The sequence below is a fragment of the Mastigoproctus giganteus genome, chromosome 8, assembly GCF_048544385.1.
Source record: "Mastigoproctus giganteus isolate SK-2022 chromosome 8, ASM4854438v1, whole genome shotgun sequence".
In the NCBI taxonomy this organism is placed as follows: Eukaryota; Metazoa; Arthropoda; class Arachnida; order Uropygi; family Thelyphonidae; genus Mastigoproctus; species Mastigoproctus giganteus.
The window spans coordinates 119,785,034-119,797,811 of record NC_143582.1 but is presented as its reverse complement, the minus strand read 5'-3'; the positions used below and the strand labels follow the sequence as shown (position 1 = coordinate 119,797,811).

General features: G+C 36.9%; 1 protein-coding gene across 1 annotated transcript in view; it reads right to left on the bottom strand.

Moving 5' to 3' along the window:
* Positions 1–12,778, bottom strand: part of LOC150081784 (potassium voltage-gated channel protein eag-like) — a 134,819-nt gene that overhangs the window by 31,063 nt on the left and 90,978 nt on the right. The window contains exons 2-5 of the mRNA XM_090380319.1: positions 5,874–6,107; positions 1,913–2,041; positions 1,496–1,620; positions 374–769 (exon numbers count right to left, since the gene is read on the bottom strand). Of these exons, the coding sequence (XP_090236445.1) occupies positions 374–769; positions 1,496–1,620; positions 1,913–2,041; positions 5,874–6,107 (884 nt within the window). The remainder of the gene's footprint in view (positions 1–373; positions 770–1,495; positions 1,621–1,912; positions 2,042–5,873; positions 6,108–12,778) is intronic.

Genomic DNA, 12,778 nt, shown 5'->3' with positions numbered 1-12,778 from the left:
ATCAAGAAGATGTAACTAATTTCATTTCTAGGGATATACCCACGGATTTATTATCCCCAAATTCACTTAATTTATTTAAGAGGTTTAGAATGCCCACTGAATTTTTACTACTGATCTGTCTTCATGGGAACTTCGACAACAAGACTATCAAAGAGGTAAGAAAATCATTTCTTCTTTGAGGATTGTGAATGATAACTGCCGAAAGAGCTGTCAAATTGATGGAGGAATCTAATTACAAAATATCAACGAATGAAATGCAAAAGCAATTTTTAATTTGAACCATGTCCTTGTTGAGTGCAATATTAAGGAAAAAAGTTAAGCTTATTTTAATTATTACGAATGTAAACTCACAGCGATGTTTAAATTAACTTACATCCTCCTCGTGATCAAATGCATTAAATACATCATATGGAAGGCACGAGAGAAGATCAATGATAAACCAGCTCTTCAGATAATTCACGCGTATAATTTTTGGATCGGATACCACCTCACCGCCAGGACCCACGAAGGTAGTGTGGAAGTTGAGCACAATATCTATGAAGAATATGACATCGACAATACTATCTAGGACTAAAAGGCTTACATCTTCACTCGTTTTGTTTTTGAATGCTACGTTATACGGCACCATGATGGCTGTGTAGAAAGTCAGGCACAAGATAATCCAGTCCCAAATGGCTTTAAAGGCGCAGTAATGGAGAAGTATATGAGGAGGAGTCTTCGGGGCTTCCTGTTGATATTGGGGTAGCACCTCTGAATTTAGGCTCATCATCTGCAGTAAGCAAACGGTAATTGTTAGTAGGTATGCATTTATATTAAATACAGTAAAAGGTTTGCCATTTTCAGTTATTTAATAATATACAGTGTATCCAGTGAAACTACAGCCAAACTTCAGGAGGTTGTCGGTTAGGTGATTTTGATTTAAAATGTTATATGGACATGTTTCTCATTGTCATCAATGAGAAATAGAATTATAAACATTTAAATGGGTAAATGAAAAGGAAATCTCTCGAATTCGTACACATTTCTGATTTAGTTCAATACTGTGGTTTACAGTGAGTAGGTGACAGCAGTTGTTTTGTTACGCAGCATAATTAGAGTAATTTTTAATAAATACAACCAAGACGTGGCATTTTAATTGTATCACTCTTCAAAATGGCCGCTTGTACTCCGTGCACAACCTGGCGCATTTCCAAATAGACTTTGTTGCTTTTCGAATACTTTTATCGTTCCCCAGCATCCACGATTCTAACAAAAGTTCTTTTCTTGTTTTATATGAATTTGGATGAATTCCTGTGATTTCTTTTCATTTACCAACAACTTTTTAGCAACGACTGTGGGCATAACTTTTAATGCTCAATGTGTAACGCTTGAGAATGGCGTAAATTTTTAATATTTTTAAACTCAGAATGACCTAATTAATAACCTGTTGAAATTTGGTAATAGTTTCGCAGAACATCATTATATTTAACAAAATCAGAGAAAACAAAATACTAACATGGGCAATCTGTGACTGTTTGGCAGTTTCCGATTTTATAGCAGGAAGATGAATAGAAAATTGTTGTGCTAATACGGAGCGGCTTCTTGTCACAGAACGAGCCAAGCGGGCAAACTTGCTCAGCCCTAAAGAAAGATAAACAAAATGAATAGGCAGTAATTATTCAGTCCTTCACGTAACATAATAACACTTCTAATAAAATGCAACGAATTGTTGATAACCCTCCACATGCTCTCGTGAAGCATGCATATTAGTTAAAAAGAACTACATGGTTAATGACGCTATAAGCTCAGCGGAAACAGGGTAGCATAGGTTTCAGGCATGATATAATTACAGTGTCCAAGAAATTATGCTGTACTTAAGAATTTTTAAGACATTTTTTTAAAAGTCTTGCTTCTCGAAGAAGTTTTCACTCACCTTTGGAAGCTTCGTCCTCCAAGGGTTGCTTGAGCGCAGTAATATCTCTGAACGTAAGTAAGAATAAGACAACCATGTCCTTTTCGTTCTTTATGGAAGCCACGTGCAAAAGCAGCCACAATGGAGATCCTTAAAATTAAAATAATAATAATAAATAAATAAATAAACAATGAAAAAAAATTATTATCCATTTTTATCCAAAAATGGAAAGGAAGATATAGTTCTACTAATTTCATATCCATGGTTTTCATGTTTTAATTTGAATAGTTTGGTTGATTGAATTTTATTGGCGCATTAGCTTCTAAGGCTATAATGCGCCAAGACCATAATTTGAATAGAGAAGAGATTAAAGAGTGAGTTGTTTAGTCGGACGTCATTTGATTAGAGGAGGTGGTGCATATATTTTTGTAAGCAGGGGTGATTCCAGAAAACTATCTCCTCTGTGTGTCTCCTAATTCCCTCTTACGGATGTAAAAATCTGTGATCTCTAAACTAACGAAATTTACAAATATTCTTATGTCAACAAGTATCTCAGTCATCTCAACCCATACATGGTATTTGAGTACTGCAGGTTCGAGAAGAAAAAAAATATATAATAATAACAATAATAATTAACAGCTACAATGATTATAGAGCTTATTAAACTCACAGTATAAAATCTGTGCAATGATCAATCAAAATAAACTGATTAAATTCTTTGAATCTAAGATAGACGAGGTTTTTTTTTTTTTTTACATCTAACAATATTTAGACGAGGACGTTCATGTGCGGATGGCTGTTTCTACATCAAAATCCTAACTGAAGGTCCAAGAACAAAATGGGGAAACGCATCTAGCTTTTATAGACTACTAATATTTTATAAAGTATAAACTCTTCTGGAAAGCTGAGGAAATTCCCTAGGAGAGGGGAGGATCACGATCTTCCCTTCACTCGGGAAAATCGTGGTGCGAAATGCGCCAAATTTTCGAATTGGGGTTTAAGAATTTTAATTATTATTTAAGCGTTGTGATTAGTCAGCGAACGCTTCAATAGATTAGTCACGAAGCCAAGCTGTGCTGTAGCTTAACTTTCCACCGACGTAGAACGCGTCAACGGCATTAGTAATAATAAATAAGCTTTATTTTAAAATAAATATATTTTTTGTTTTAATTATATGATTTTTTATTTTTAACTTACGGAACTACTTTTTTTACGCCTACCTTCGTTCTTTGGCTGTTTCCTTCGCTCAGTGTCACTTTTTGAATTCCTTCAACACGCTTCCAGTCATTGACTCGCGAATGCTTAATATCTCGGTAACACGCAGAGACGATTTTCTTGCATAACGTCCTGTTATCATTCTACTCTGGAATTCTGTCAGCGTCTGTGTGCTCATCGTTCAGTGTATGTTTGAAACGAATTCCAAGCTAACTGTTGATCCCTTTTTTCGTGGCCATATATAATTTTCTGTAGTCATAATGGTGTCTCATGAGTTGTGGTAGGATATTGCGCAATCTTGTTCGTGAAAACTCGTATATCGTTTGAATTATTTTCTTCTCCAACACACAGGTTTCTCAATTTTCTACTAAAAGCCAGAACAAACTATCTTTCTGAAAGAAAGACAGAACAAAATAAAACCATCCCCTGCTATTGTACCCACTGATTGAGTCCTTTTCTATTTGAAGCTCAGTGTTTTGTGTGTTTAATTTACCATAATGAGTCGCGACTTCCGAAACATATTTCGGAACCGTGGAAGGTCGCCCGCGATTCACCGGCTGACACCCGTACTTACACACGGGTAAGGAGGGTTGATATTTTTTATTTTATTTTATTAATAACAAGATACACAACAGGTAACCATTAACAGTGTATATGAGATCAGAACAATAAACATAATAACAATAATAAGAGATCCAACAGGAAGGTAGACATTGATATAGATTCAAACATTAAAATCATATGTACAAAAGAGGATTGCATTAAGTTAAGTTACCGGTAAAACAAGTAATAATTAATCAGTTAATGGTATAAAACAGTCTGAGTTCACTTGATTGATGATAACGCTCAAGGAACGATGCGTAATATAGCTGCGTAGCCATGAGAGCGAAGGGTCACGGATACTATATAGCTTAAGTTTTTCCAGAAGTTGTTCGTGCGGGACTTTATCAAATGTCTTAGATATGTCTGTGTAGACTGCATCAACTTGAAGGTGGTTATCATGAGCTTCAGAGGTGTATTGCCAGAAAGGGAGCAGATTTCTGACAATTGACTTGCCACTGCAGAAACCATGTTGATTCTGATCATTGAAAGGCCTGAAGCATTCGAAGAGATGTTTGTGTACGGCTGTGTCAAAGAGTTTAGCCAGGCTGTTTTGCAAGGTTATAGGTCTGTAATCAGTTACATCATTTTTATCACCTTTTTTGAAAATAGGAACTATATTGACCTGCTTAAAGTGCTTAGGATACTTCCCCAGCCTGAGAGACAAGTTGAAGATCCGCAGTATGAGGGGTTTTAAGGTAGTGACAGTCATTTTCCAAAATAAGCCTGGAATATCATCTGGGCCTCTAGTGTAGTCATTTCTCATGCTTTTTAATGCCGAATTTAAATCTTCATCAGTGATAAAGAGGTTAATGAGGATATCATCTTTAACAGGTGTGAAGTCAGAAAATGAGCAGATCTCAATGTATCATTTGTTTGAATTCTGGAAAAATGTTTGGCAAACCTCGTGAGCAATACTGAATTCGTCCGATAAGAGAATTCCATCTGCGTTATGGAGTTGTAACTTTCTACTGGTTATATTCTTGTGCTTCATGTAATTCCAGAATGGTTTAATATCTCTGTGAGTAAGCAGACTATCCTGAACTGACTCTGTATACATATTGTAAGAGTTTAATATGAGCGTTTTCACTTCTTTGCGGAGTTGGCTGAATATTTCGTAGTATTGACTGTCACCTGATTGCTTATACTTGTTTCTGTAGAATTCTTTGGATTTAATTTTATGTATTAGTTCGCTGTTATACCAGTGCGGGTAGGTAGAGCGTGCGGTCAGATGGGATTGAGGAACAATGTCAGATATAACTGAGTGGACACAGTTGATCAGGTTGCTGGTGAGCACATCGATGTCATCCGTAGCGTCAGCGAGCTGCTTGTCTACGTTGCTGAGAGCTAGGTTGAGCAGAGGCCAGTCAGCCATTCTGAAATTGAATCGTGGAGAACGGGAGCTGCATTTGAAGTTATGAGAAGTCACTGTGATGTCAAAAGTAACTGGCGAATGATCCGAGTGAAATATAGGGTTGTCATTGTGAACATCTATATGAGTAGAGGAGAATATTAGGTCAAGGTAGGCATTTTCTCTGGTTGGAAAATTGCAAATTGGTTCAAGACCATAGCTGTGAAGCATATTGAAGAGAGCCCTAGTCTGCAATGATGGAGAAGAAGATCCTAAATTGGCCAGTTGACAGTTAAAGTCACCCAGAATAAAGCATAAACCAAACTTACTTAAGAGTTTTTTTTTTTTGTAGTTGTTGGCGCATCGGCTTCTGTGGCCATAATGCACCTCCCAAGGTTTTTGCAGTACTTTGATCCAAGCCCGAGGCGGTATTTGAACCCGCGACCTTTGGGTTCCTAGACAGGCACTTTACACACCCGGCTAGCCCGGTCGGCCATAGATGAAATAGATGTTTTCATATATACGATACTATACGGGATATTTAGTATAAGATACTATATAGAAACAAGCATGAATGCTCTACAAAACAACAACCCGATTTTAGTCGAAAGCACTAAACTACGCCATTGATCACTTTTTCCCCTTCTTTTATTATTAATATAATAGATCAGATAAAGAGTAAAATATTATGTTTCAACATTCATGCAACCAGAAATACAAATTAATCATTTATAACAAAAATAATAAATAAAACTCACATACTAAACAGGTCATAGCTTTTCTCTATTATTATCATGAAATATTTTAATTACTTACTGGTTTTCTTGTATAGCAAAATTTCAAACTGGTCCTGTACTTGATTTTCTAGGCATTGTTCTACTTTTGCAATAGTTGCTTTATCCGTCAATTCCCCGTACATAAAACTGCAACAACAGCTCTTTTGCATCACCTCTGCCCTGTTGTATCCTGATATTTTACAAAAAGATTCGGAACAGTAGACTATGGGGTAGTCCACAATTTGGGCATTTGCTAGTAGGAAACTGCAGTCGGCTGTAATAAATCAAAAAGAAAAAAAATGTGCAAAACTCATTCTATGAATGTGAAAGATGTTCGTATAAAATAAACACACCAGACAGGGGTCACCAATTAGTTTGCTTCACGGTCCTTATTAGAAAACGTGTAACTCATCGCATTTCGGATCCCTTATTAGCATAAAATTAAAACACGTCAAACAAATGTAAAAACAACAGTAACATATCTTTATTTCATTTTATTAATTATTACAGGACACTTATGGATGATTTACAGTAAAGCCTCAGTAATTCGGACTTATAGCGGGAAGGAATACTTTTTAATTAGTGAAAAGTCAGAATTTCAGTTAATTCCAGCATGATGGTACATTACTGAAATTAAAATTAATTATTTATTAGAAAACTATTTGAGTCTAAAGGCGAGTAAGACTACTGCAGTTTATGCTCCGTAGCCGAGTGGTAAGGAGCGGGAGTGCAGTAGCACACGCTCTTTGAGTAGACCGGCGTTCAAGTCCCTGACTGTTAAATATTTATCTAACGACCCGCACTGGACCAGCGTGGCAGATTATGGTGCATTTCCCTCAGCATGAATTGTTGAGGAGGCTGCAGTGGGTTGATAATGGCTGCAGTTTATCTTTTTTTTTTTTTTTTTTTACCCAGTAATTTTGTAGAGTTGGCGAGAAGTTCTTATTCGTCCATTGAACCATTAAGAGGGAGTAAGAGAGGGTATAATAATGTATTTTATTTACCATAATTATTTACCTTCGTTTACATAAGTCACATAGGAAAAGGCCTTTTGCTTCGAGTTCCATAATTCATGAGGGATATTGTTGCATCCGAAAGAGCAAGACTAAAATATTTACAAACTATATAAATATTTTAAATATTTACAAATATACAAACTATATCGGGTTCCTTCATCAGATGACATTAAAATGGAACATCAAATGATGCCGGAAGTGGTCATGTATTAGACAGTGCAGCAAGTGCAAGAAGTCGGTGAATGTAGGCAGTTGCCTTTCAATAGAAAACAAAAAGAATTATTTACTTGCGCATTTATAGTGATGTATTGCCCTTCCCTCTTCTCCCATTGGCTCGAATAAATATCACTAGGAGGAAAACTTTTGATCTGAAAACATCTATGGCGACACTAGAATAAAATCGATTGGTAACGAAATTTTCTTGTAACGGAAATGACGCAATTGATTGGTAACGAAGAAAGTTTACCATTTAGATTTTAAATGACGCAAATTACGTCACTTCTTATTAGGTGGTTGTTAGATTTTAAATGACGTCACTTCCTAAATGACGCTACGATGCTAACTCGGTCACTAACGTTGATTCGGTAGAGTCAGCGGGTAGTAATATTATGCAAGAATAAAATCTTCGAAGTCACCGAAGAAGACTCTCGTGTCGAAAAGGAGCAACTTCAAAAACATGGAGAACGAATAAAGTCTGCAGATTTTATTAAATAATATTCTTCCAAGAATATTCTTTCGCACAAGACCATTTTATTGCTTAAAATTTAAACGGCTTTGATTCAAGAACGCAACAATAAAACAGTCATTTCAACAAACAATAACTTCTTGCAGCAGTTTTTGGTTATGAAGTCATACTAGTCTACAAATGGTTTTCGCTAACTATCGAATTGTAAAAATACCTATAAAAGTATTTCGAAGATGGCTAGAACTCCAGCTGAGAGAAATCGAGAGAAGTATGCAAGAATAACAGCTTCAAAGCCACCGAAGAAGCTTCCCATGTCGAAAGAGCGAGTTCAAAAACAAGGAAAACGAAAAAAATGCAGAGTTTAATAAAATCTCCTTCTCGAGATTTTGATCAACGTCAACCTTCAACATCGACTTCTCATCAAGAAGCTGGACCGTTGACATCACGAAATTACAGTATATTCAAGAACGTCCTGAAGATTTCGATCCAGAAGATTTGAGTTCAAATGAATTACCTGAATATTTTCAATTGATTGCTGAACCGGCTAGACAGATTATACCGCAACAACCAGCTTCGATTTTGAAAAATCTGCTAGAAAGAAGGCTAGTCGGTGGACTATGACTAGAGAAATCGATTTAGAAGCCGTGATCGCAAGAAGTAAGTGTGTTTCGTTGAATAATAACAGAATGATCTCGGCTAAACGAAATCATTTTCCACTGATACCGGCTTGTGCTATTACCATCCGTAAATCCCAGGAAGGTACTTTCGATTCCGTAGTTTATGAATACGAGAAATGTCACGAAGAACAACTAGTTTATGTTGCATTATCTCGAGGTTACCGATGTAAATGATCTTTACATTATTGCTGCAAATGGAGAAAATAAATTTTATCATGGACTGAGAAATGCTTCATCCACTCTTGCACTTCAAGCTGAAATGACCAGATTGTCGAGTAATTCTCTATTTACCATGCAAGATACTTTATACGAGTTCATCAATAAACGAAAAGATCTTTCCATTCTAACGTTAAATTGTCAAAGTTTACGTGCTCGCAGTGACGATCACACTGATGCAATCACACACAATCCAGTTTACTTCTACTTTCTAAAACATGGCTAAATAACAAAGAAGAAGTAAGCATACCTAACTTCGATTGTGTCGTTCAACTGAAACGAGAAGATCAACGAGCTGGTGGTGTGGCATAAGAGAAAATCGTACTCACCTTGTTATTTCTCATATGGAAGTGATTTATCGACAAACTGTTGGCAAATCCGTGAGTGTTAGACCTGGTGGAGACATTCGTGCAGTTGAACTTCTTCTTCCTGATGGTCAAACGATATTGTCGGTAGTTGTTTATATTTCACTTAACCAAAAGATCGAACACATCATTGAATTCATCCATTTCGTTTTACTTCCTTACACAATTGAAGGACCTGCATTGCTGCAACAATTCTCTCACAAAAAAAAAAAAAAATAAATAAAATAAATAAATAAATACCAATGATACTTAGTGGAGATTTCAACGTTAATTTTGCAGATATTCTATCGAAACCTTTGACCGAATTGTTATAAAATAAATTTGGACTAATGTTAAATACTTCTAGATATGTATCGACTACTAATTATGGAACTATAATTGATGCTGTGTTTCAAAGACATTTCACTCTTTACCACCTCGAGTGTATGTATCATATTTTAGCTATCACAAACCCATCGTAAGTAAATTATCTATTGAACATATATTGCAACCGCAAATTCATGAAAAAAATCTTACGTAAGCCATCTTACATCAAAATATCTTACATAAGCCATAGGCTTCCTTGCACCAGGTGGCCATTGCTCATACTAAATATTAATACTATTACCATCGTCCAGAACTTGTTTCCCTTTGTTGAATAAAGTCACCGATAGAAGTGTGACGGAGTGGAAAGACACAGCGGTGTTAACCGCTTGTGGTAAAATATCTTGCATTTGTAAATTTTACAAAAACGTATAACCAGGTGAACACATTACTAGGGACCCTCCCAGGACGCCCTGAAGCTTAAGCTTCATTAGCTTCAAGATAAATAGTCTTCTCATTTTGAATCTGTATAATTTTGCATATTTTATATACAAAATTATAATAAATTAAAATAAATGATTTAATAAATAATTATAATAAATTATTTAATGAATAATTATAATAAATTATTTATTAATTATAATTAATAAAATAAATAACTAGGGAGCTTCGCCCTCTGCTCGCCAACCTCCTCGCACACTTCTCTACATAAAATGTAGAGATATGACGGAGTAAGTCAATTCTTTACTACGTAAAAGACACACCTGTGGAAACCCACTGATGTTCTTCCTCCCTTTTTACTCCCATTGTTCAGCTATCTCCCTCACTTCTGTTTTTTTTTTTTTATTTTGTTCTCCATCAGGAAGCTTAGATGACCCCTGATGGAGAGCAGCCAGAGTACTGTGGACAGCCTGGTTCACTTCCCAGTGGTGGTGACGCTGGGCAATGTCCTACTAGGGGCCCTGTGGCCAAGATGCCAGGACAAACAACTGAACCAACACTAAACTACATTTTTTTTTATATGCAAACACAGAGCACTTTTCTGGCTTTTGCAGAGGTTCTGTATTCGTCACAAGAGTACTGATTGCGTAGTTGTGGGAAACTACAGGTAGAGCCTTACCCAAACACTGTCACTATGATCGATCCTTAATCAGGAAATGACCTATGTAATTATTTACCTGTGCATTTGTAATGACGCAATTGCCCTGTCCACTTGTACCACGATACCGCATCCCTCTTCTCCTATTGGCTACCCCACAACGCGGCATTCTCAAGGTCGAATAAATATCACTATGTAATTATTTACTTCCGTTTACATAGGTCACTCAGGAAGAGGCCTTTTGCTTCGGGTTCCATAATGCATGAGGAATACTGTTACATCCGAAAGAGCATGACTAAAATATTTACAAACTATACAAATATTTAAAATATTTCCAAAATACTAAACTATTTACAAACTATATCGTCGGGTTCGTTCCTCAGGTGACATTACAATGAAACATCAAATGATGCCGTGCGTGGTCATGTATTACAGAGTGAATCACGTGCACGAGGTTAGTGAAAGCTATTGAGGCAGTTGTCGTTCAAGGGACGACAACAATGTAATTATTTATTTGTGCATTTGTAGTGATGTAACTGCCCCGCCCTCTTTTCCCATTGGCTCGAATAAATATCACTAGGAGGAAAATTTTTTAATGTACAGAGAGATAATAAAAATAAATAATTAAAATTTATAAGAATAAATAAATTATTATTATAATTATAAATATTATTGTACAGATCCTGTATAATTTCATTTGTTGCAAACAGTTTGTATAACTATTTGTTTAAGGTTGTATAATTCTTTTCTTGCAAACAGGTGAGTAGTGCCTTTGCTTAACTATTTCAGGTAATCTCTCTCTAAATGGTTCTATTTTTAAAGAAAACCTTTAAACAAAACAAAATTTCTAAACTCTAAACAAAGTTTCTTTCAAATTCAATTCATAATTTAACCTGAAATGGTTTCTTTCATGTTTACAAAAACTTTTGCTTTTCTACCTACAGGTACGTCCTCTATCACCACAGCGAAATACAGCGGAGTTGAACTGATGATCAAGGCACTGCCATTCATCAGACACATATGCGCTGAAAGGACAGAATTCATACCTAGACAAAATACCTGGTTCCTGGGCAACGCGACGCTGTCACACCCTCTCGCCAGTGGACGAACACACCGCTTATAAGTACACTGTATCATTGTATTCACGTTGATGGTAATTCGATGTCAGTGTGGATAAAAGTCGTGAGTTAACAGACTTTGAAAGAGGGATGATAGTGGGTGCCCGACCCATGGATCACTCTATCGCGGAGGTGGTACATAAATTGCGCTATCCCCGTTTGATAGTATCAAGAGTTTATCGGGAATATGCCATTTCCGGAATAACGTCTCATCGTGGACCTGGCACAATCACCTGGAAATCTCACCAGTAAAGACAAATTCCATCTTGCTGAAAGGCTCTCTGAACATAGCGAGGCCACCATAAATCAAAATCCAAGGGACAACTATCCGGTTAACAACCGAGATGAGATATCTTGGAGTGACATTGGATAGGAACCTATCTTTCACGCATGAAATGTCTACAAACCACGATTCGAAAATATACTGCACTCGTGGCAAGAATCGCCCTTCGAGACTGGGGATTGAAGGGACGCGCGCTCACCCTCTTCTGTAAGGCTATGTTCACCCCCATAATCACCTATGCATCCGCCCTCTGGTTTTCATAGGCCACCACAGCAGTTAACAAGAGGAAGCTTGACTCGATTCAACGCATCATCCTGCTCACAATCACCTGGGCCCGCTGCACGGTCAGCACCCAAGCCTTTCAAATGTTGGCTGGTGTGCTACCTCTAGATCTAGAAATAGTCAAATGTGGTTTACTTTTTATGCTTCCCAAAGGTAAAGCCATCTGCTATCTGGATTTTACCACTAACCCCTCAAACAACATCAAAGCTGAGAAGAAACGCCCCACTGCATACTTGCAGCAGGTATGGCAGGCTAAGTGAACACACACTACAAACGGAGAAATCACCAGAATATTCATACCTACAAGAGCAACAGTATACCCGAAATCTCCCACATGGTTCTCCCCTGGCCTATACGTCACCTTTTTGTTGACTAGCCATGGATCTATAAGAGGAAAGCTCACTGCACTCGGGATCACCGAAAACCCACAATGCCTCCGTGGTTCCCTCGAAAGTTGGGACCACCTGATGTACGAGTGCGAAATATATGAAGATTTGAGATGCCTCCTCCTGACTAGGATACATTACCTTCCTAAAAACCAAGAACGGCACATCCTCGAAAGAGAAGGAGACTGTCGCCTTTACAATACCCTTTACAGCACCATGCCAGGGGTTACCAAGCAGAAGAGATAATCTCGCGGGAAGTGTAAAGATTACATTATAGGCAGATTATGTATAAAAAAAATCTTATAGCAGATAATATTAACTTGGAAGAAAACTAATGCAATAATAAATAACTAAAATAATACAAATTGTGATAACGAAAGATAGTTTCCTTGAGTTCCGTTTTCTGTGAGAGTCTTTCCCAGCCGTAACGATTTGAAATCAGTTGGTAGTTGTGGAGACCGCGTGCAGATCTGGGATGAACCGTCTATACTTTTTGTCATCTATGATTTTAAACA